This window comes from Amaranthus tricolor, chromosome 10 (genome assembly GCF_026212465.1).
Source record: "Amaranthus tricolor cultivar Red isolate AtriRed21 chromosome 10, ASM2621246v1, whole genome shotgun sequence".
In the NCBI taxonomy this organism is placed as follows: Eukaryota; Viridiplantae; Streptophyta; class Magnoliopsida; order Caryophyllales; family Amaranthaceae; genus Amaranthus; species Amaranthus tricolor.
The window spans coordinates 8,741,967-8,767,338 of record NC_080056.1 but is presented as its reverse complement, the minus strand read 5'-3'; the positions used below and the strand labels follow the sequence as shown (position 1 = coordinate 8,767,338).

The 25,372-nt window shown below is 35.4% G+C and overlaps 1 protein-coding gene across 5 annotated transcripts; it reads right to left on the bottom strand.

Annotated features, from left to right (window-relative positions):
- Positions 1-486: 486 nt before the first annotated feature.
- LOC130825269 (flowering time control protein FCA) lies at positions 487-25,149 on the bottom strand. 5 transcript variants are annotated; one of them, XM_057690405.1, is made up of 19 exons: positions 24,616-25,149; positions 18,636-18,706; positions 17,559-17,637; positions 13,207-13,289; positions 13,078-13,135; positions 12,202-12,269; positions 7,388-7,454; positions 6,499-6,578; positions 6,354-6,418; positions 4,610-4,666; positions 4,236-4,404; positions 3,533-3,613; positions 2,896-3,441; positions 2,017-2,211; positions 1,737-1,916; positions 1,608-1,646; positions 1,172-1,237; positions 1,045-1,090; positions 487-938 (listed from the first exon to the last, which is right to left on the bottom strand). In XM_057690405.1, the coding sequence occupies exons 1-19, from the start codon at positions 25,028-25,030 to the stop codon at positions 931-933; spliced, it is 2,373 nt and encodes a 790-aa protein (XP_057546388.1). In that variant the 5' UTR covers positions 25,031-25,149; the 3' UTR covers positions 487-930. The 5 variants fall into 5 exon arrangements, with proteins under 5 accessions (XP_057546388.1, XP_057546389.1, XP_057546391.1 ...); XM_057690406.1 differs by having other exon boundaries at positions 487-881; XM_057690408.1 differs by having other exon boundaries at positions 12,202-12,263.
- Between the last annotated feature and the right edge of the window lie 223 nt (positions 25,150-25,372).

Sequence of the window (25,372 nt, the reverse complement as noted above, 5' to 3'; positions counted from 1 at the left end):
TATTAGTAGTCAAAAATTTAATATGTATCCTTATCTCTTGCATGTATAATTTGTTAATTTTTTTTTGATATGATGCAAAGTATAACTTTAATATATATATATATATATATATATATATATGTATATATATATATGTATATATATATATATATATAATTAAAATTGTGTATTAAATAGCGTAAAAACAAAAATATTACAACTATTAAAAACTAGAGGTAACCGCTAACAATGCCAGCAATTCTACAACACTAACAATGTTGAGAATTCTAGGGTGCTATACATAAAAAAAACACAAACCAATTACCCACATAGATGACAATGGGGGAAAACAGTTTCAAAATGGTTGGTCAATTTGGGTTCACCGGGACATAACTTCGAGCACATATTCGATAAAAACAAGCTCAATCCAAGTCATTGTATGAATCAAATACTAACAAAAGTACTTTTTTTTAATTAGGACAGTTCTGTAAGTTGCCCTTTTATTCGTTAATTTATAAAATTTCTCTATAAATACCTAAGATTCATTTTAATAATATGGTACAAATTTCCGCTGTTTACATCGGCTCTTTCCCGCTCCAAGTTGGGATTCGCACACCTAATTTAATAATTCTAGTATTAAACAACTAAATTAACTAAAACAAAAGGTATGTGCAACTTACTGCAAAGTGCAAACTCTACAATATGAAAGCTCCACCTGATTTCAATGACTGCCTCAATAACAGCAAATATAACAATGGTATGATCCGGAGCAACTAACTAGCGACTAAACATCCTGAGGCTCAAAAGTAAAACAGACGAGCAGCGCTCTCGATAAATACATACACCGCACAAAGGCATCTAACTGAAACTCCTTCCTTTCGAGCTTCCAGGACTTTAATGACCTATCCAGGATTAAGACCATTCAAACCGATGCAGCAAATTCATGTAGCTTCAGTTTCCTACGATAATCATTAATTAAATCATGCAAACATAACAAAATTATAGCTTATCCTTTTCATTTTTACTAATTATAACATCTAAGAACTTCAAACTATTTAAACCAACCTCCAGAGTTGTTCTTCCAAGCCCAATCTTGAGCAGCTTGAGGAACCTAAAATGTGACCAAATCCAAGTAAATCATATGGTCATTAAATAATTAAACACATTTATTTGACGAGCAAAAGCACATTACCTGCTGGAAGCGAGCACTATCGTTAGCAGAGTTCATGGGTGCCTGTAATTGTGAATAATTAGTACCCTGCAAAATGAAGAACATCAGCTTCTTTGGACACAAACATGCAAACACAAAACCAGGTGTTAGACCTCTCAAACTGTTTACAAAAAATCAAATGAATTCTTTTTCCTGACAAAAAACGAGGTGTGAATTCATTTACTACTACGCTTCTATCTTTTAATAATAAGCCAGTCCTGTTTAATACGCAATCTGAAAATGTTGTTTATTGGCTATCACAAAGTAATGTACTGCTTCACATAAATAACACATCCTCAATTCGGCTTTTTATGCATAGGGCTTTTCAACACCATCCCCACCCCCCATATGAATGCCATCATCTGGGAGGTTTTAACTGATTGGATCTTATGTTTCTATATTAAAAAGAGCAGACTACCTGAGCAGTCGGGTTGCTGACACCTCCGGGAGTTTGATACTGGTAACAAAAGGAGGCAGCAAACACGCATTAGACAAAGTACAATAAATTTTAAAAAAAAACACTGCAATAATATAAATAGTAACTTACCATTGATGACAAAGGCAGATTCTGCAACTGCCGAGTGTGGTGAAACTGTGTCTGAAGCTGTGGTGGTTGTGTTTGGCTTACCTGTTGGCTAGGAACAGCCTGCAAACTTGGCTGATTTGGTGGTTGAACAGCTAAATTCTGTTGCTGCTCATATGATTCCAATTCCTCAGGTTTCAACCACTACAAATATCAGATATCCATTTTGAAATGAATATTTCGATAAAGAAAAGTGGAGAGAAAACCTCACAATACTGAAAGATTTAGCAATTTAATATCTTACCCTGCTTTCACCAGTTACATAGTTATAATAATATTTGTACCCATCAGGGGAGGTATGCTCTGTCCAGTTACATTTAACAGGAGCTGGTCTAACAGCAGCAGCACTTCCCACAGGCACAGAAGATGTGGAAGTTGTCTCTGAGGATGGTCCAAGGGCAGGCACACTGGTAGCTGTCGATGGTGCAGCAGTAGCCCACTGTAATTTCAAAAAGAAAAATGCCGATTTTAAGTTTATGTCATATCTTGAATTCAGAGCATGATAATCATCAAGAAGCAAGGATGATGATGAAACTAAAAAATTAAGGAACATACAAGACATTCAAACTACAGAAATAGCCGATTTGAACAGATAATGTTAAAAACTTGAAATCATTATCAATATAGCACACAATACACAGATCTATAAGATTGGCTACAGAAAAACCTTGTTCAAACACTTCATTTTGACTCAAATACCCGTGTCAGATCCTTGACATTTCGACCTGGGGTGGACACATGAACATGGGAAGGACACTTGGAAACTTCAATTTGGTTGTATTGGGATCTTTTCATAAAATATACAAGTCAGATACTTGGACATATATCCAAGTCAGATACTTAGACATGTATCCAGGTCAAACATGGGCATACATTTCTGAGTAAAATAGCAGAAAAAGAACCTCTGCCACACTCACTCATCTGCAGAAAAGTTGACACAAAAGAATATTAATACCCTAATTACAGATTTGGTAAATTATAGAAACAAAACATGAAACCCACATTTTCTCAAACCAGCAAAATAGTCATAAATGAAGTTATGTTAATAACCTTAGTGGCATACTAGAACGACTAAATATAAATTGACAGATTAAAAAAATTACAGATCAGATTTTCTCGCAACCTGCTGCCTTGAAGCTTGAAAGCTCTGCGGTACAGCTTGGTTATGCACAGATGGTTGCATCATTTGTGCCTGTTGTTGAAGTTGAGAAAATGCCTGCTTAGACGACTGAAAGCTAGCTTGCAGACTCTGCCTCTGTTGTGATAGCATCTGTGTAATCTGAGACGGAGATTGTTGATAAGAAAGAGGTTTCTGTGGTGCTGAAGTAGGGAGCTGAGAGTCAGTCGATGGAGATGCAGCATTAGGCTGATTTTGTAGAGATGTAGAAGTTACGGTGTTCTGCTGAGCATGAGGCAACGCAGAAGGCACATGTCCGGTGGAACCATGAATCTCTTGCGATGGAACCGGCTGACTGTATGGACCTTGAACACTGACTTGAGAATTAAATGGCCTTATTGGCGCCTGAGAAGTGGGTGCTTGAGAATGTGTCCCATGTCCTTGATGTAGTTGTAAGGGAGGTCTATAGTACTGAGGAGACTGGACCGGTTTTGGCAGAGGTGATATATGATGGCCAGTTGAAGGCATTTGTGGAAATGAATGATTGAAATTCTACAATCCACATTTTGAAGTAATTATTACACTCAAAGATCCGCGGAAAACAGGAGGTAAGGAGGAGAAGCTTATGCAGAAAATGCCGGACCTGTGAGGATGGTAATGTAGCAGAAACAGCTCCACTGACTGAACCTTCTGTAAGACTGCCTTGACCACCAACATGGGCACCCTGACAATTTAAAGGTATTCATCTGTAATATATAGATTTGGCAATCTCAATGGTGTATTCACAGAATATCATATAAGCCCAAGACAAAGACAACTCAATATCTCTAGAATTTGGAGCTAAACCAGTAAATATAGTACCACCTACCAACATGATCATCAATATTACAGAAAAACAGGTATCCAGGAGTAACTTCATATTATAAAAATTACACTTCTCACTTCAGGCGAAAATATATTGCACAACATACTTTCATCATTTGATGTAAGTAGTTGTAACTATTAAAGGGAAAAAGTTTCCCTGCATCCAAATTAGACATCATCTCAACATATAAAAAAATAGTATGCACAAACTACAGTGAAGCTTGATGCTAACTTATCAACTCAGTTTTACCTAATTCACTTTTCAAATTGCAGTTTGCACACAATGGATAAAAAAAAATTCACTTATCTCATTCGCAATTCCAACGAGGATTAAAAAATTAGGTAACCTGTATCAGCCTAAAGACTAACAAGTCGTCAATATGTCCAGTAATTTTTTGGACAAGTATATTTACATAATACCATTTCACGTATATCCTAGGCCTATCTACTAAATGCACTTCAGGATATAGTTTACCACTTACAGGAGTTGAAGGAATTGTTGCATCACCAGATCTAGGAGGAAACTGATTGCTAAATCCATGCAAGCCAACATTACCAGATGGACCTAGATTCTGTGGATTCATAGACTGCCATGCATTTGGTGCCCCCAGACCGCCCATAGGACCAGGGAAATCGGGTCCAGTACCCGGCCTGAAAACAAAAGACCCAAACAAGCGTCAACTGGAAGTTCATCAAAGCACTTAAAGCTTTACCAAAATAAATTAAAATTTTGAGAAGTAATACGAAAACTAGAATAATCAATAGAGAAAATAAACTAAAAAGTCCTTGTACTCCCATGACCCCGCCCCCTCCAAAGACAAAAACCCAGAAGATGTTGAGGCAAACTGCACAGTACCTGATCCCTGTTGGTTGAGAAGGACCAAAGCCTGGACCTCCCAATGCAGGCCCGGACCTAAGAGAAGAAAAAGGAATAAATAAATAAATCACCCAAAAAGAAACAATGCATCCTACTCTGAACCCTTATTTCAGTGAGTAATATGATAACAAAAAAAAAAAAAAAAAACAAGATAACATTCATTTTTTTTAATCTTCGAACATGTATGAACTCAATATACACAACACATCCTGACCTGAACCCTAATATAAAATGATCAAAAAAATTAAAAAAAAAAAAAAACCAAGATATTACATTCACTTTTATTTAAATTACACCAATTCTCTCATTTATGCGAGAGCTTTTCAAAAGAAATGGTGCATTTAAAAAACAGAGGTGAAGGATAATAAGGAGATACAGTTGTCACATGACAATTAAAACTAAAAAAAATGGTCTCAAAAACAAGGGCAGATAAAAGTTCCAAAGCAAATATGTTAACAACCAACTCTCATAAAAGAAATTACACAAAATCCTCTTTGGCATGAACCATAAGAACATGATGGAAGACAAGGCTGAAATATTATCAAACTCCAATTTACATTTCATGTAACACGGATTGCTAACGTATAGAAACAACAGAAATAAGTTCCAGAGCTACACTCTTAATAAAGATCGAGATATGACTAGATATATCCGGATCACAGTTAAACTCAATAATCTTGTTCGAATGTTGGAGAAGAAAAAAATAAAGTCTACAACTCGAGAACCCACCAACTAGGCCTCTTCAAAAACAAACTGTTTCAAAATTCATACATCATATAATATGGGTTCAGGGTCAACCAAATTTGGGTCACGAATGGGCTCAATCCTGGGTAACTCTTCTTCCCCATATTTCCCCTCATTCCCAAAGCTTAGAAAGTGTTTGATCCACGTCATGGCCAAAGAATGTATAAAAGTTTGCGACTATCTCTTGGATGGCCCCTATATATAGGTGAAAAATTCCTCACCCTTTATCTAATTCCAAAATCCATACTACCAACTTACCCCATAGGTCATAGTAAATCATAAAAAGAATGTTCCCCCAACCTCTCAAATTGAGAGTTGTCAACATGTTCCTTACCCTTATCCATCCAAAAACACGTGAAGCAAAACAAACATCTAGAACTAAGCTTGATTTTGAACTTTGAAACAATTTGCTTTTGAAGAGGCCCAGTTGGTGGGTTATAGAGCTGTAGACTTTTTTTTTTCTTCCGCTGCATTTGACCAACATTATTGATTTTAACTTTGATTTGGATATGTCTAGTCAGAATGACATAATCTTCATTAAGATTGTAAATTCTAGAACGTACTTTTGTTGTTTGAATTTGTTGGCAATCCGTGATTCGACCCGAATCTGGTCATATGGTGTTGTTTATATCGATTTTATAAGCTCTGTTACATTTCAAGGGCAGTACAGCCAAAGCTCCCATGCCAATTCCAGTAGTACCACTATGCCCCAAAAAATAATTTTTAGAATATCAACTATCAATGAATTTGATAGTCGTCAAGACACCAAAAGGCAAACACGAATAAGGCAATTAAATAACAGCTTCAAAGGCAATTGAAAGTGCAGACTACACTTCACATTTGCATTCAACCAATTGCATATACTGTTGCCTTTAGGTATCAATAACAAAGAACTGAAAACATTGTTTACTAAAAAAATTTACACAGTTCTAGAAGGTCAAAAAAACATATGTATTTAAAAACCCTAAATTGGTCAAACCTTGGTTCTCCAGCCCGGGGCCTCTTTGGATCAGCAAACCTAACAATTAGAGGTTGATCGCAGCCCTACATGGAAAAAATGCCGGTTTAAGTTATAATGCTTACAATTCTTGAGAAGAAGGTGACAACAATGAAAACAAGCTTACCCTCATTGTATGAATCCCATTCAGATCATTTATCGCTGCCATTGCTGATTCCCTATTAGAGAACTTGACAAACCCACAGCCTTCACAATATAGATATAAATCAGTAACAAAACATAGCTGACTTGAGCAAGTAGAAGGATCCAAATTTCTTCTATAGGACTAATCATGTACTCATCCTACAGTAGATATCCTTTTTAGACAAGTCTTAAACTTTAATTATTGCAAATTCCATCATTTCAATGCAAAAGATCATAATTTCCAATATTGTACTTCATGTGAATTGTGACCCATTTACACCTTCAATATCATCTTCCATGGAGTTTTCAGATATTTTGGGACTTCAGGCAAATTAATTAACTTGTACATTAGTAATAGTAACCTCAATATGTGCATAAAACTAAACTAGGCCATATATTAAGGGAGAAACACATCATAGGATTTCTTAATGTTCACAAATATATAGGAAGGGATATCCATTTTGGTTGCACAAACACAGACATCACATACCCAATAACAATAAAAGGAGAAAATTCAGTTCTTTTTCCCTCCAAAAGCAGAATCATAACCCCATACTAGTTCATTAATTTGCTTAATCATAGCAAAAGATGATAGTGATCTTGATTAAGGAGAAATGTCGTCCCAAACAATCAAATGTACTCAGAGCCAAGAGGGATCCAGAATGGTCTATAACGTGTTTTGGGCAAACAAAGCGCTTAAAGCTAAAGTAATACAAGTTTTGTTGTTGCTAGGGTAAAAAATGATTGAAGAATTGTAACGACAAAAAGTCTAGAACAATAATAATTAGTAGTAATGACATAGTAATAGTATGCAATTTGATAGCATAAACAAAAAGGCAATTCACCAAAGATTTCAGCACATGGCAACAAACCTCTACTCTGCTTCCTTTCATCACGCATAAGGTATACATCTTCAATGCGACCATATCGTGCAAATATCTGATAAGGAAAAAAGAAACTTATTATAGGTCATATAAAAGACCTTAAAGCACAATATTAGAGTACATTTTGGTAAAACATGGCATAGAGGGCGGTAACATGGTTTAGAGACACACAAAAATGAGAAACCACTAAATATGAAACACAGAAAAGGTATGCAAACCATACTGCCCGCCCACCCAACCCCAAATAAAACCCAACAAAAGTTCACAACTCCACCTCCTGGGAGATGGACCCCTCGCCAAGTGAGCTAAACACTCTAGTTCTGATCAGTAACTACATGATATATTTTCACGTTCATTTACTTTGATTCATGTAGCAATCACCCCCTACTATTGGGATTCAAGCTTCGATATTGTTTATGGGAGTAAATGTCTATTATATGAATTTTCAAAATTATGTGCATTTTTTAGAGCACTATATTACAAGGTAATTTTTTTCAACTGTTCATGAGTATATGGTGAAAATTTCTCACGACAAATTACTCGAAACCTCAAAATGACAAAGAATTGCAAAATTTTGTCTCACTCAAGCAGTGATTAGTAGTAAACAGTTGCGGTATCCTCATTTTAGTCATACAACGTTTGAGACTTGGTTACTCCATAGTCCATGATAAAGAATTATGAAAAAAATGAGTACGTATTTGAACCCAAAGTGATAGAACCATGGAATAAAAATTCCCTCGTTAGGTTACGTAACGCCCGTTATATACACTGCTTGAAAGTTGTCGCGACATTGAATCCCATTATATAATGGTGCATGAGATTTTACTGTCAAAACATCGCGTTAACCATTACGTAACGTGTAGCGCCCGTTATTTTACCGTTATGACGATATTTCACCATTACAATGTTAATTGTCTTCCAGTTAAAATTTCATTGATACCCACTAACTTTAATTGTTACAATCATTTAGCTTATAGTTACTCGTAATTATAGTTGATAAACAAAATAATTAACTAATAACTAATAAGTTAATAATTATGCGCTAAAAGAATCTCAAATATTGCAATTATAATACTTAGTTGCATGTTATTACATAATGTTATGAATGGTATGTGTGACTTGAGTGCACAAATTAAAGTGTGTATTCATGTGTGTGACTCTTGGTTTGTGGAATGCAAATGGATGTTATTATGTGGAGAGTATTCGTGGAGAATTATGGGTGTTAATAAAAATTAATGAAGAAGAATAAGGGACTTGGTTTATGATAGCTCGATCAGAATTCTGACAGAGGAATCAGAGAGGTCGCTCGACCTACCCGCTCGACCGAGCGAGCCATATTGGTAGGTCGAGCGGTCAGACAGAAGGCTCCAGAATGTAGCTCATGTTCGCTCGACCGAGCGAGCTCCCTGTTTCGGTCGAGCGGATTTTCTGATATGCATGGGATGCTGATTTTCGACCTTTCAAGTTCTTGGAGTTATTTCATATTATTCATTACTCAATATTAACTATGTACTCAAGTGAGCTATTGATATTCTAGTACCTAGTACTATATATAGGGCTCTCATACTCACACATCAAACACATCAAACACAACCCCTAAGCCAAACACATAGCCTTTTGTTTTTATCTCTTACTCAATTGTAATTCTTCATTTAGAAGTGTTGTTTATACTCTTTTGATATAATATAAACAGAAACTACACACCACAGAGGACATAGCCATCATTGGGTGAACCTCCTTAAATCCTTGTGTCTCTTTTGTTTAGTTTACATTGTCAAACGTTGTTTTGTTCATTGTTGTTTGTATCGTTCTTAGCATCGTAACAGTTTTGGCAAACATTTTCACATAATAATAGTACTTCAACAACAAAATGCAATTATAAGTTCAAAACTCCCCTTACGTGAAATTTTTTTTTTAAATCACACCACGTCGGCCGCGATTTGCGTATTTCTCCGTTATAGTCGTTTTTCACGACACCGCGGCCGTTTTCGCAAACGCATCCCCGACCATGATTTTTTCCATGGATAGACCTAGGACGTAATCCACAAACAAAGGTTGTCTAAAAGGAGTGATGAAAGCTTCAGAGCCTCTAGTAAAACCAAGAACCATTAACACTAGCGCTTAAATACAAAGTAGGTGATAGAACCGGATTACCTCCTTAAAGCCTTGCCACATCAAAACCCCATAGAGAGAACAAGGCTAGCATAAAAGTAAAATTGTAGTGCAGTATAAGAGAATCCAAACATATCGAGAATGATCCCAAATTCAAAAGATACTAAGCATGTCAAGGAAAAATGTGGATTAAATTGCTATTTCTAGAGCGACACCAATCAAAAATATGATTAGCTTATTGAGAATGATCCCAAAAATGCGGGTTGGACGCCCAATCGTCAACCCAGGTCGTTCGCACCTGATAACAAGCATCCTAAAGATCATGAGAAAATGCAAGAGATTTTGGTATCTGGATGGGGAAAAGTGAAAATTACAATGCATTGCATGATTCCTGCTTCAATCATTCTTTGATGTAACTAATTGCATGTTTCTACTCCACCTAGTGAAACACTTAGACATCCTCTAAATCAAGATACAGAAGTTGTCTCAAGAACTGTCAAGCTTCTGACAAAATCGGGGAAGTTGATGTTGAAAAGAGTTAAGAAATTAATTATCCCAAAGTTGGCAGAGATTGGACTAAGTGCCCATTTTATGGACTTGAAAAAAACATACGAGGTAACAAAAGAAGCACTTTGTTGGCAATGACAAAGAAGGGCATTTCCAAGAATACATTAATATATTGAAAGATATGAATCAAGAAGCAAAGACGAATGTTAGGACATGTGAAGGGGCAACAGAGGATTTTCCAATCACATTTGCCTTTCATCAAGGGTCGGCCTTACGCCCCTTTCTTTTTGCAACTGTTTTAGATGACATAACTCGATGATAGTTTTGGTGTAAATTGTTTGTTGATGATATTGTTTTGGTAGAAGAGCCATGCAGGGAGTAAATGCTTAGTTAGAACGATGAAGACAATAGTTGGATTCACGAGGTTACAAATTAATTCAGAGCACGACCTAGTACATGGAGTGTAATTTTAGTGCAAACGAGATAACGAGAGGCATTACAAAGTTAGAAGAGAAAGAAATCGCTTTAAGTGGATGTTTTTCAAATACTTTGGGTTCATATTTCAGAGTAGTGTGGATATCCAACGAGATGTGACCCGTAAAATAAAGTGTGGGTGGAAAAACTAGATAGTGGCTACTAAAACATTATGCAATCGAGGTGTGTCATTAAAGGTAAAGGGTAAGTTTTATCAAACGACCATTAGACCGGCGTTATTATATGAATCAAAATGTTAGACAATTAGAAAGGATCATAGTATAAAAATGGGAGCAGCGGAAATGCAAATGCTTCAATGGATGAGTGGGCATACCTTAAGAGATAGAATTTAAAATGGAAATATAAGAAAGAGTTTAGGAGTAGCAAATGTTGTGAAAAAGATAAAAGAGAATCATTTTAAATAAATATGGCATGTCCAAAGACGGGATATTAGTGAACCGATAAGAAAGATAGAAAGTTGAAGCTCAATACTTGAAGGACAAAAGTGAAAACGGATATTAATGACTTAGACTTACAAATTGAGATTGTAGAAAATCGAAATGAATAAAATAGAGAAGAGTTCAAGTGGAGAACTATAGAATTGATACATTGGTTCATGTAGTCGATCACAATTTTTTAGGATTAAGTCTAGCATTATTGTTGTGGGTTTTTTTGTACGATGAAAAAATTTTGAAGGTAATTTTTAACAAAAATTTAACGGTCAACTGATGAAAACCAATATTTGGTAAGCTTTCACAAAGAAAATATTTCAATAGGTAGTATTTGACAAAAAAAAATCCAATAGGTAGTTTTGACAATGTTCCCTACATTTAATATATTTAACCTCGCTTATTCATTAATAACAAGCTATTGACAGTGTACTTTGAACTTTAAAAAGTCTTAAGAAAAAAATTAATAAAAAACTAAATTAAAATAAATATGGTCCCTATTTCATAACAGTTTAGCATATTTACCACAAGTAATCAAATTAAAAATGTGTTAACTACCATGAGGTAAATAATGAACACTTATTTGAGTAGTGAGATCTACTAGCTTCATGATAGAAAGTGATTTGCAAATAATTTAGTGGTGGAAACTAATAAAGTTTGACCAAAGAAGCTGCCAACAGTAGAAGAAATGGAGGATAAATTAATAATAAAAAACTTTTCGTTTTTCCAAATCAGAGTGTAAGGAACACAAGATTACTTTGTCAGATCCATTTCTAGAACTCTAAGAATATAACAGAAATCACAACTGAGTCCACAAACAACTGCACCAATATCCAAGACTCTGATTATTAGGATCCAAAACAGAAACATCATCAGCACTGGGGGCGAACAGCACTTGACACTCTTGAGTCATGACTGGATTCTAGTCCAAACATATAAAAAAGAATTTATCGCCTACGGGAAGTCAGAGCACATGTTATGACCATCAATTAAACTAAACGACTAGAAAATAGAGGTAAATATAGGTTTAAAAGATGATCAAGAGTCAAGACATCAACCACAAGAATAATAATTGTTTCATTAACAGAATAGCAAGTACTAGCAGACATAAGTGATCAAAGATCATCATAATTTTATAGCATATTAGAGATATGAAGTAATACTCGGTCAAAAAAAACGTTCAAGCCTATGAGCTAGATCAAAGACAACAAACTGTAGAATGTATATATCAAATACGTACAAAAATTATCTCAAACATACCTCCTCCACTTCCTTCACCGTAGCAAGCTTATTCAATGAACCCACAAACAACTTGTACTCAACTGCACCTAAGGCAACACATTGAGCTTAATCATTATCGGGCAATTAAATTCAGACAGAACATTGTCAAACACTTTAAAAAAGGTTCCCTCTCACAACCCCATCTTCTCCAAACCCAGAAAAAAGATAAGCAACTTTCTCTTCTGACAAAAATAGAATGCACAAGATCAAAGAATTAATAGAAGTTAATGAATTTGAGAGACACAACCACACAATGGTCTATGTACTGAAACTCATATATCTAAACATTCGAAATTATGCACAACTATACAAAATCTTTTTTTTCGTTTATGCTAGGAAATTTTTTTTATGGAAACACCACCTAACCCTTTCGTTGTTAATAGAAGTCAAGACAGGCATTACTCTAGCTAAACTTTAACCCCATTTATCAAAATTGTGCATAAGAAAAAGAGTCATGTTGGATATTGTCTGGTTTAAATTAGAGCAAAGTTTCCAATCATCAACTCTTCAAATTCCTAATAACCGGATGAATCCCTAATAGATAAACTTAACAGTTTAAATGATAACATTGAAAGGAGTATGATTATATGCAGAAAACAAATTACCATACTAGGTCTATCAATGAGCCTGATTCCTAAAACTGCTGACTACTATTATTTTTAAGCTTCAAGAATCGATTTCTTAGTTCCAAATTCCTCTTACACTCAACTAAACAAATAATGCAGGCGCACCAACATATTGACAAAATATGTTTACCATGCTAAAATTATCCAAAATAATTTACCAAACTATCCCTTGAAGATTTCTATAAGCAACTCAGAAACTTAACAAACGAAAGCCCTGAAGATTACGAACCATTACCGAGACGTTCACGTTCACCATCAGCATATCTAACTTGTATTGGAGCCACTCCCTGAAGACAGTCAGCATGAATATTTAGCAAAGACTAAAATGTCAGAACACTCCAAAGAGGGGAAAACTCACCCCAGGCAAAGTATATTGATTGTGCAAAGCTCTTATTGCCCTGTCTGCTTCTTCAGAAGTAGCATATTTAATAAAACAACACCCTGCAGAAGTCAACAATTGCTCCATGTAATGATTTACTGAGCTACTTTATCCATTCAACGCAATATAAAATGCAAGGAAATAAGAAACGAAAAATAACAATGAATATAGATGCTGCAACAAGTAAAGCCCTGGTACAAATATGAAAAACTGCTGCCTCAACATTCAAATCTCAAAATGTCAGACTATTCCTGAAGCTGAGAAGACAAAACTGGCAGCACCTGCTAAGGGACAATCCAAGCCACTAACATGTAAATACGTAGAATGTTCAGATAGGAAATATCCACATTCATTAATATTTTAAATTTCAAGGCTAATAGGCAACAGGCAACATTCATTTGCCAAATCCAGTGTAAACTTCCTGAATTTCAAAATCTGAAAGAATAAAACGCTATTGAATGCCCAACAAACAAAACATTGCGATAATACAAGAACAAATATTGTCATGATGCACAGATCCTCTGGTTGGTGTGGCCTCAAGGAAGGGCACTTAAGAAATAGTTGCCACATAATATGCAATCTACATTCAGAAATAAACAAAGTTCGCAGACCCACAGGCCTACAGGAATTATCATAAATATCAATATTAGTTTCGTAACATCTGCTTAACAATCTTGAAAGTCTCCAGATGTCCCTGACACTTCGCATTAAGAAGGCACAAAACATTGGTCCAACACAAAATGAAAGGATTAAAAGATCTCCAAACAAATAGATACCTAACAACATTCTGAATCCCACCATTAAGTGGTTCTCAAAAAAAGTGCTTGTACTACCAGTAATTACGTTGAGCTCTATGCTACTAGTCATGAATACAATAAACAATGTCTCTGTAACTTACAACTATTAAGGTGTAGATTAATTGTCACTAACATCGAGAAGACATAAAAGCAGCAGTAAACTCATCCTGCCTTGGAATTTTACAAATATAAAACTTCACTATAAGATTATAATTTAAAAATCAAGGTCACAGAAGCATTCGATTTTAATCACAGCCTAACTTACCGTAGCAGAGTGCATTGGACATAAAAATAAAGAGCATTAACATCATTAAAATATGCTAATCACTGATGACATAATCCTAAAAATTTTAAGGTGGATTATCAAACAAAATAGCAAGCATGAAAATCTTCAAGATCAAAGAAAGAAAAAATAAAGTTAACCATGACACATTCTGCAGCTAACGTATACATTCGCATCTGTAAATAGTAAAATTGAAGCTCGTTTAAGATGAGTAGAGAAAACATAAACAGAAATTCCATGTCTTCTGTGCAACAAGATCACAACACTATGTAATACTTTAGCAGCCAGGAAGAGCCAATATATGTTGGAGCACCATTGTTTACAGATTACAATATAACAGTTGAACTATACAAGGACAAATGTTGTGACAACCAGTTTATTTTTTGAAAGTCCTCCAACTCGCCTCAGGTGCTACAAACTACCAATATCCTTCAATAACCGCCAAACTACAGAGACAACTATTCAGGAAAATAAGATCACTCTGTCAAACAATGATTGCTCCGGCTTTCCTAACACAGCAAATAATAGCATCCAACAATGTAACAGTAAGTGAAATTGTTGAGAACGTAAGAAAAAGCATGAAAAATCCTTACACGAAAAACAAGCTCCTTATCACAGTAATAGAATGCTATAAATCTTAAAGATCAAAATTGATCTTGATTACAGCTCCTTGACATTTTTACTCTACGAAATATCAACTGTATAGTGAAAAAATAGTTGGTCACGGTTGCAATAATGGTCATGAAAGACTTTTACAGTCACTCGCAGTAGGCTCAAAAACCTTTACGATATGGTCATGCGGCAATATTTTGCACCATAATCAACACTTAACAACGCTAACATTGGAGTATTGGACACGAGAACACACAAGCTTCCTAAAGCTACTAGTCAACTGAAACCATGGTATAAAATCTGGTGTGGTCAAGGTTGCAAGTTGCAACAATGGTAACAGATGCCACTTCTCCTAGCAATTTCAATGGTTGGCAGCTGCCACGTGCTCTTATAAATTCTTGTAATGTTCAAATTTCAAAACCCTTTAAAATGCTTGGTAACACAATGATCATAGCATAAAAATGTGGTAATGGTCGCAATCGCGGTTGCAGCAAAGTGATGCGGCAACGTGAGTAATGCGGTTATCGTAACGCCAAATATCGGCCGAAAGCATGAGACATCTCTCGAAGCGGCCCGAAATGTTTTTTTTTTAATACCTTGACAAGAAATATCAGTTCAATTTTTTAGAAAACCTTTACAATGTGGCTGATGTGATGCAATGCAATGCAGCCATATTTTTACATTATGACACTGATACATAGAGATTTGCTGCCATGACCGAAACTGTATATGACAATATAAAAAAAAAACATAATTGAACCATCACTCTAATCAATGCAAACTGATTTGAGAAAGAGGCATCACCGTATCAAGCTTGTTTCATCCGAACTTCGAAAAACTAAAAGGTGATACATTCCAAAATGGGATAAGACACATTATAGTGAATGATGTAAACGTTGATCTCTAGACAAATCCCCAAATCAATAACTTAAACCTAAATCAGAAAGACAGGGTATGAAGCCAATATGAAAGCAAATTTATTAAGTCAGTAAATTTTTCCCTAGTCTGCAAAAAGAAGTGATCCGGGCATTTCGAACTGTATGAGTGCAACCTGTTACTGGAATGCACCAACACTACGCACAAAACAGCCCTCTGCCAATTTCCACATCCTCTAAGTTATACTGTTCAAGCACATCCCATTACAAGCTATAAGCAACAAAAAGAAAGATTCAAGATTACACAAGAAAGTCGTATAAGAGGGCACGTCACAACATGCGATTCACACAAACAGCACATATTGCCAGCCAAAAACACAAAAATAACCAGATCAGAAAGAATAAAACCGTCGCAACATTCAACTATGCACAAGGCCAAGTAGCAAAAGACAAACAATTAGATTAACGAAACAGTTCATATTCAAACACACTATCACCATTGATACTTCCTGAATACAACAGTTGTTGCTCCATCTTTCGCTACAATTCAAGTCATATCCTCATAATTTCAAAACTGAAGAATCAGGAAATCAAATTAAAAAGCTATTGGATACAGCAATAAAACAATCTAAATAAGCCAGCTATGAGATTAGAAAAGATATAAAGGATGAAGGAGCAAACGGACTGCAGTGTTGCATCCAAATTTGGGCAGATGAAGCATTCACACAAATAAAAGGAAACGAAAAGTGCACTGTTGCATATTTTAAAAATATGCTTGATGCTGCGATTCTGCTATGAAAATTCAAGAGCCCAATCATCCTACGTAAAACTAGCTACAGCAAGCGCATCATAGCATAAATGTGCCTCAGCAACCTCAAGAAAAACACAATTCATGACCAATTTACGGAAGAAAACTATATACTATGCAAAGAGACTTAAGCACCACAGTAAATTCCACGACACTGAATGTGTACCAGGTCCAAATGTCAACATCCTCAACCTGTAAGGATAAATGGAAATAAAAGACAAACGTTCTGATATCATGTACCAAGACCAAGTTTCGTAACTCATTATTATAAACTCAAAACAACTTAATCAAATAGAAAGAAACATTGCCATAGAAAGCTATTAGGCCCACAACAAGAGGCCTGAGAGGCTCAAAACATAAATCATCAGACCATCCCATTATAGCACCATATAGTTTAGACAAACTTCAATATCATCTCATCCATCAACTCAACAGCTAGAAAGAGATTCCAGGGAATTAAAATATCACATGATTCCATGGTAAGAGAATATGGACCAATAAGAACCCCTTTAGATTTAATATCACGATGCCCATTTAAAACAAAAGTCAAAATATTTTAATGGTGCTTTCTATACAGCAGTTTCAGGAATAGACATCCTGAAATACAATTAGTTATAGTTCTGCAGAAGACATTCCCATTACAAATGCCTTTTGCGTTCCGGGTAACATCTCCCCTCTGCTGAAGCCACTAGTACCAGAGCAGGGGTAATTGCTCTATAGACTGATCTACATAGAAAATTTTAAGTAGGTCTACATCCCTCGCTTCTTCTTGATTGAAAGTGCAGACTTAAAGTAAGGTCCCAACCAAAATCAACAGGCCCGAAAAATCTTGCAAAAATAAATGAGATGAAACAGAGGTCACAGCTTACAGTTGCTTCCATCAGCCACACAGTAAAATAGCACACCTGAAAAAAAAGGTACATAAACAGCAATCAATTAAAAACTAAAACACATACCTTGTTGTTGTCCGGTTCTCTTGTCCTTTATTAAAGCAACTTCCAAGACGTTTCCTTGTTCTTCAAACAATGGTCGTATCTAACAAGAAGAATCATTATATATCAGTGATGCACACAAAATTGCAAACAATCACACGGATGCAACTAAATGATTTGATTCATTTCCAAAAGTCAATTCGTCTCTATTCCTATGCTTTTGTTATTATTTTCTGTTATTAATAAGTGACAAGTGGTAAAACTGAACACATCTGAGTCCCCTCAAACCTTACCTATGACAGCATACATACTGGACAATGGTTATGGTTGCATCAGAGCAGATTATGATCACCCTACTCTGTTGTTCATCAGAGAATTCAAGTGCAAAACGTTAAGAACTTGAGGCAATAAGAGAGACGTGCTGCAGAGTCTCACTACAATAAACCTCAGGGATGAAGGAGATTTGAGAAAATGCCCAAAGTTATTAGGCTTGACAACACTCATTATGAGATGAACCGATGAAATAGACTACGCCCTCTGACCCCTCAAAGAAAAAAGGGTCAGGAGTAGACATGTACATAACCACTCAAGAGAAAAAACAATAGACATTCCTAGTATCATAACATGTTTGGAAACAATTTCAACTTAAGAATAGTCCCTTGCTTGCTAACCAATGTTAGGGTAAATCCTAATAAGTTGGCTATGAGCACAGCCGCTAAATTGGATGACCCTTAATACTCTCATTGCCTTGAGTTGAACATATGCCATTAAAGTGAAATACACCAAGAGCCAAAAGGCCCAAAAGCATCCAACTCATAGACTGGAAAAAGCAAATCCGAATACATCGGTTAGAAATACAATAACATCTCATGATGAAAGCCAAAACTACATCAATCACCCCCAAAACACTTTTACATACACATATGCACATACGCGAATGTAAACATTGCAAGCTGTCTAAGGAGCATAAATACACAAACCACAAGGCAAATATACCTAACAACCAATTGCCTAAATGGCTAATTTATAATCAGACACTATTCCCTCCATGACTTTTACAGTAAGAAACATCAAAAACGCATATTAACAAGACTAACATACCTCTTCTTCGGTGGCTGTTCTGGGTACAGACCCTACAAAAAGCTTAACAAAACTCTTTCCATCAAAGTGCTCTGCAAGTGAAAAACAAAAGCCATATGAAGATGCATCCAGTGACTAGGAAGCCACAAACTCAAGTACAATCATTTTCATTTTTCATTCCCATTTTTGAGGGGGGAAGGGGAGGAGGAAGAGTAGGAAAGAAAATACAAGAACTGGATAAGATATTAGGAGAATAAGTGTGTTCCACAACACACAAAAAAGGATTATAATGAACTCAACAAACACAAATCACAAAGATAACTGAACCTCAATCTTGGGAAACTAAGAACAAGATGAGAGTTTCACCAAGAATAGGCACATATCCACAACAAAAATCAAAGTGTTCTTGGTTAATTGATTGCAATAAAGAGCTAGGAAGCATGTCTAAAAAACAATAAAGACTGAAGGACCCTCTCAAACTAACTAACTCCATCTTAAAATTTGTCAATTTAAGATATAAAGCACTACCTCACTATAGAGATTGAGGTACAAAAAATGTCGTTAAAGCGGCTCCCACCCCTTCGCGAATTAAGGGAAGATCGGATATACGGGAACTCACCCCTAGATTGTTTGCAATTGAACCTAGATTGACAAAACAACACTTTGATTCCAAATTCCAAATCAACACTGGTCAAATTGATATTACATCTAATGCACTTTATAATACATCAATACATAAATAATTTTAAGATTACAAAGGATTTTTTGAAATGGGGCATTGGTTATATTCTTCATTGTTTCTTGTAAATAAAAAATAACACGATTTTTTGCTTTTCACTAAATGGGTCACTTTTAACTATTTGCATCCAAAACTGAAGAAGTCAAACAATGAGTTGAGTTAATAGTTAATAATCATAAATACAATACAATAATCGCATCACTTCTGTTACCACATCACCGTTTTGTTATAGCAATTCTGACCGTTACAACAATTTTACACTATTATTCTAATTGAATGTCTTATATTGGTTTTACTCCAATTTTAATTAAAATGGGGGGTGAACTCCAATTTTAATAAAAGAAAAAAAAAAGGGAGAGGGGGGACCACATGGATGTGAGTAAGGGAAAAAGTGGTTTTTTTTAATGACACTCATGTAAATAGTCAGATCCAATGAGGGCATAAATAAGGATAAAGGTTCCCAAATAAGAAAATGAGATATTTAATGTCAATATGTCAAAAAGGAAATGAAACTTGTGATTAGAATATAAGGGAGTATGAGATTGCAATGGAGGAAGAGTGGTATCAAAAGTCTATAAACACATATATGTAAGATGAATTTTTAGGTCAACATGAATCAAAGAAATCATGAGTTTCGTAAGACTGCATAGCAAGGTTGGTTTTGAATAAATTCGGAAATTCAAGCAATGTTAATATAGAATTAGGTGAATACCACAACGTAAAAGGACCCTTTACCAAGCACAATTCCATTAGACACAATATGAATTTCAAACATAAGCTGAATGTTGATTTTGGACAAATAATCAAAAGTTTTTAGTCCTACCAGCAAGCCTATTAACCATTTAAGGCTCACTTGCATCAAAAAATTTTCTAGGGCATATAGGCTCAAACCTCATAAGCCTATCTCAGTTTGAGAATCAGTGCACAAAAAATGAGGAAAGCTAATTAACTTAAATCTGGATGACAGAGACCTAAAATAAAAATTCCTATTATTGCAATGTGTAGTGTACGAATATTGCTTGGATATCTCTTTATCGTGCAAGTTTCCTTCAAGTGGTTGAACATTGCCAACACAGCAACCGTGCTTTGCTCATTTTTTCAACACCAACCCCCACCCCCCAAAAAAAAATTTAAAAAAAAAGGGTTAGCTTCTCTCTTTGATAATCGACACTACCCTCTTTATCTTTTCAAACTCTTAGTTCCTCTCATATGTTACACACTTTAATTTTCCTCTTTCTTTCTACATTCTTCTCGATATCTCTCCGCAAACATCCTCTGTCAAGCTCCATTCCCAAGGAAATAGCAATTCATTAGTAACTTAGTACACCATATTTAGTAAGTTAATTACATCCGTTTAAGTTTCTTATCCATATACTTCCTCCTATTCTTCTTACTTGTCCCATTTACTTTTTGGTTACTATTCACTAATCACTTTTAATTTGTATTTTGTTCTTAATCTATAATTAAAATATAATGAAGTGGGATCTTATTTTATTCGTCTCAATGTAAAGATTATTAATATCAAGTTTTTATAAATTTTAATCATGCACAATTAAAGATATTAAAGGTTAAAATGTTGTCTCGGCATGTGTGAAAAATGTGAATGAGACAAGTAGGGTGAATAGGAGGAAGTATAATTTAAGCTTTGTAAGTTGCTTAGATGATGTATGTTCAATTTGAATAATGAGCAATGTCAATCACCGCAGCTTTGAATCCAGGCCTCAAAAAGTAAAAGTAAAAGTTATTTCGATTGGTCTAACCCAAAAAAAATATATGGTTTGGTATTTTTTTTTCAATATAGTTCGAGTTGGGATTGGAAAAGAACAAACCGAATTAGTTAGGTTTGGACTTGGTTTCACTTAAGTCAAAATCGAAAACCAAAATATAGAGCCAAAATTTAAAAACTTTGCTTATAGCCATGAGTCCAAGCGTTCATGAATGGAGGAATTCTTGTATGTGGCGATCCTAAAATTAAGACCAGCCCACACACATATATGATCAGTTTTAAGGCTTATGTGCTTACTGCATGTATGATCACTTTTAAGGCTTAAGTGATCAATTTTTAAGCATATGTAATCACTTTTTACTATTGTAAGTGATTACTTTTAAAGCTTATGTGATCATTTTTAAGGCATATGTGTAATTACTTTTAAGACCCATGTGATCACTTTTAAGGCCTATGTGTTTATTTTTTATATAGTGTATGATCACTTTTAAAGCATATGTGATTACTTTTAAAGTATATGTGATCACTTTTAAGACTTATGTAATCACTTTTAAAGCATGTGTAATCACTTTGATTATTATAAGTTATTACTTTTAAGACTTATGTGATCACTTTTTAAAGTATGTATGATCACTCTAACTATTATAAGTGATTACTTTTAAGACCTATGTGATTACTTTAAAAGCCTATGTGATCACTTTTAAAGCATATATGATCATTTTTATTTTTCACGTCCATCACCACCACCACAAAACAGAATCTTCATAAGCTTTAAAAGTGAACACATAAGCCTTAAAGTGATCACATTAACCTATGCTTTAAAAGTGATCACATTAACCTATGCTTTAAAAGTGATCATATAAGCTTTTAAAGGATCGCACAGTAAAATAAAAATGATCACATAGGCCTTTCAAAGTGATCATATAAGCCTTAAAAGTGATCAAATAAGCCTTACAAAAAAGTAATTACATAAGCTTTAAAAGTGATCACATATGAAATAGGGAAATGAAGGAGTTATCAAGAACAAATAAGGTTTTGGATTTGGACTGGAAAAAAAAATTGAAATAATTATGGTTCAATTTGGTTTTATAACCCAAATCATACACCAAACTTTCACTACTATCTAAAAGAATTACAAAAACTATATTGATTTATCCTAATTAAAAATGCCCCGCTTTACTTCTTTTAGTTAATTTCTAGACTAGTAGGAATATGGAGCCGACTATTTTGGTTTTCAAACACTATGACATAATTCATCTATAAAAACTGGGACTGGATCAAAAGACAATGTTTAACTGCTTAGCTCACTAAAATCATTGCACCTCCGCACCTCAGCCAAATCGGTACCCTTCTTACTTTTGTCAATTCTGAAACAGTTACGCCTATCAAATTATCTCACTAAGATCATTGCGCCTCCGTAACTCAGCCAACTCGGTACCCTTCTTACTTTTGTCAATTCTGAAATAGTTAAAAATCTTATCATTCTTGAAATGAGAGCTAGATTAGAGTCTAAGTTCAATACACAAATATTTACAAGGTGCACCTAATGTAGATTATACCCTCGGAGATGTGTAGTATCTTTGTGTATACTAGAACAAAGGAGTTTCTAGAACTCTTACAACAAAGTATTGCATTGATAATAATAAGAGAATAGGTTGTGTTTAGGCTTAGGGGTTTGTGTTTGATGATTATAAATGAGCACATAAGTAAGGGTGTTCAAAACCGGATACCTAAAAATGCAACCCGGTTCCCAACCGGATTAAAAAGGGTATCCGGATTTCAGATACTCGGTATATTTCGGGTCAGAAACTGGATATCCGATTTTTTTTTTTCCTTAAACAAGTTTTTTACTCTTTTTTCTTTATTTTTGAGTTGGACCTATTTTCATTTAGTTGTTGACAATGTTTCACTCTGCCATTTATGAAAAACTGTCAGAAATTTGAAACATAATAGCTCAAATTCATTAAGTGTAGAATTTTGTTCTTCCATACGATTATACCACAGATCATACAAAGGACACAAATCGGTCTTCAATTACCAAACCAGTTTGCAACGAAGACACATCTATTGCTGAAGTCGTGCAAACATCAAATTTCACACCATTTTCACTCGGCCAAAGTTTACGACACAGGAAATTATACTGGTCAGCCTATTAACGTAAATAATATGTTCGGCTTTGGTTCAGTGCCATCTGAAGTAAGGAAAAATGAGGTTAAATTAGCACCCTCAATAGAATTTACTACTATCTTTGTTCAGGGACGGATGAAATTTTTTCAGGCTGAACATAAATGAAGTAGTTATTACTTATCCAATAAATAAAAGAAAAAAAAAAGCAATGGCGAGGAAGAAGAGGTACTACGATGCGGCGGTGCCGGTGATACTCCTTGGGCTCTGCGGTATGAAGGAGGAAGAAGACAAGAGGCACTAAACTCAGATTTGAGAAATGAACAGCCGCCACATTATATTTCTATTTTCTAGGGCTTTCTTTCGTCTTGCTGGATTAAAAAATTAAAAAAAAAAAAAATCAATGCAATCCGTATCCACCCCAATACCCGGTTTGAAAGCCGAGTACCCGGTCCGGATTATCCACTTTTTACTAACCGGGTAAAATACCATTTTTAAGAATTAGATACCGGACAATCCGGGTCGGGTTTTCCAAATCGGATATTTTTAACACCACTACACATAAGCTCTCTACCAATAGAGCTAAATACAATTATGAGCCTTGCACACTTAAAGCTAAAAATAAATAAGAACATGACGGCTCCTAAGCATCCCAAGAGTCAGAAACAGAATCCAAGGCCCTGAAGCCAGTACAGAACTGCGCTCAACGACATTGTGGCAGCTACAATTTGCAACAGCACATTGTGCTCGTTCGAGCTTCCCTTGTGCTTGTTTGAGCACAGTCTTCCAGAGGCTAATGTATGCTTCTGATCTTCATGCTCGTTCAAGGCAATGTGATTCTTTGAATGCCTTGTTCAAGGCACCTCGTGAAAAATCTGATTCTTGGTCTTCAACACACCTTATTAAGTTCATTTATCATGCTCCATAGTGGACACTATTACAACCATGTTTAAGTCACTTCTAAATGGTCATGCATTTTACATACACAATTAAACACCACTTTAAGTCGCACTTAAACACCCATATTATTCCACATCCCTATGCACACATCAATGTGCATCATAATTGGTGCACTCAGTTCACCATTACTCTCACAATTACAACCTACAAAAGCAAACCTTAAGGGCTACAATTCTCCCGCCTAAAATTTCCTATGCAAAGAGCTGAACCTAATTCACATCCAAATTTCATTGTATTCAAGAAAAAAAAAACCCATAATTCCTTCTATAAGCTTCGAGTGTCAACATCTCAATACAATTCAAAGTGAAAGAATGCAACAAATCACCAAGAAATTAAAATGCATACACGTAGCGCGAGCATGATAATCATAACCTGGTCCTAATCGACATAAAGAAAATTAAATTAGATCTAATGTAACCCTGATTTAATAAAAGACAAATCAAACAAAATACCTGGGGAGCCACCACGGCCAGAGAACGGAAACCCTCGTTTCTGACCAGAAAGAGAAGGCGATGGTTGCAAGGGCCGGCGAGGGCCTGGAAAATCATTCCCGAAACCCCCTCCCTCTCCCGGGCCTCCAACTTCACCACCAGCGGGCCAAAATCCTGCAGGAGGCCCACCAACCGGGGGAATGAAACCTCCATTACCACCTACGGGAGGTTGCTGAGGCGGACTCTCAAAAGCACGGCGACCATCGGAGAATCCATCACGGTAGTTGACAGGACTACGGCGGGTTTCGACTGCAAAAGCATCGGAAAAGCGAGAAGGACGGCGATGTTGATGATGGAAATTGCGGTCGCGGTCTCGGTCACGATCGCGATAGTCGCGGTCACGATCACGGTCACCGCCTCGGTGCCTTTCCATCATTAAAGATTTGTTGTAAATGAAATTGTAGGAGAATTGAAAAACCCTAATTTAGTGATTGAATGTTCGCCGGAGAGAAGTGTGTGTCTCGTGCAGGCAGTGAAATTAGGAAAAATTGAACGTTCTCGCTAAATAATGTTTTTTTTTGGCATAAATATTTTCTATTGTTGAGATATAGTGTGAAAGGTAATTAATGAATATAGTGTGAAAGGTAATTAATGAATTTACTCTAATGTGAATGCATTTAATGTAATTGTGAATGAACTTGCCTATAAATATGGAAGTTCACCATTGTAAAAACTACGTCAGAGTAAAAACATTTTTATCTTCTAACTTTTACTCATT

Excerpts from the sequence above, each read along its gene's own strand:
- LOC130825269 (XM_057690405.1), bottom strand. The coding sequence starts at position 25,030 with ATGATGGAAAGGCACCGAGGCGGTGACCGTGATCGTGACCGCGACTAT. Across the intron at positions 6,419-6,498 it reads ATGGGATTCATACAATGAGG|GGCTGCGATCAACCTCTAAT; the intron begins GTAAGCTTGTTT and ends TTTTCCATGTAG. Across the intron at positions 3,442-3,532 it reads CTACATTACCATCCTCACAG|AATTTCAATCATTCATTTCC; the intron begins GTCCGGCATTTT and ends TGTGGATTGTAG.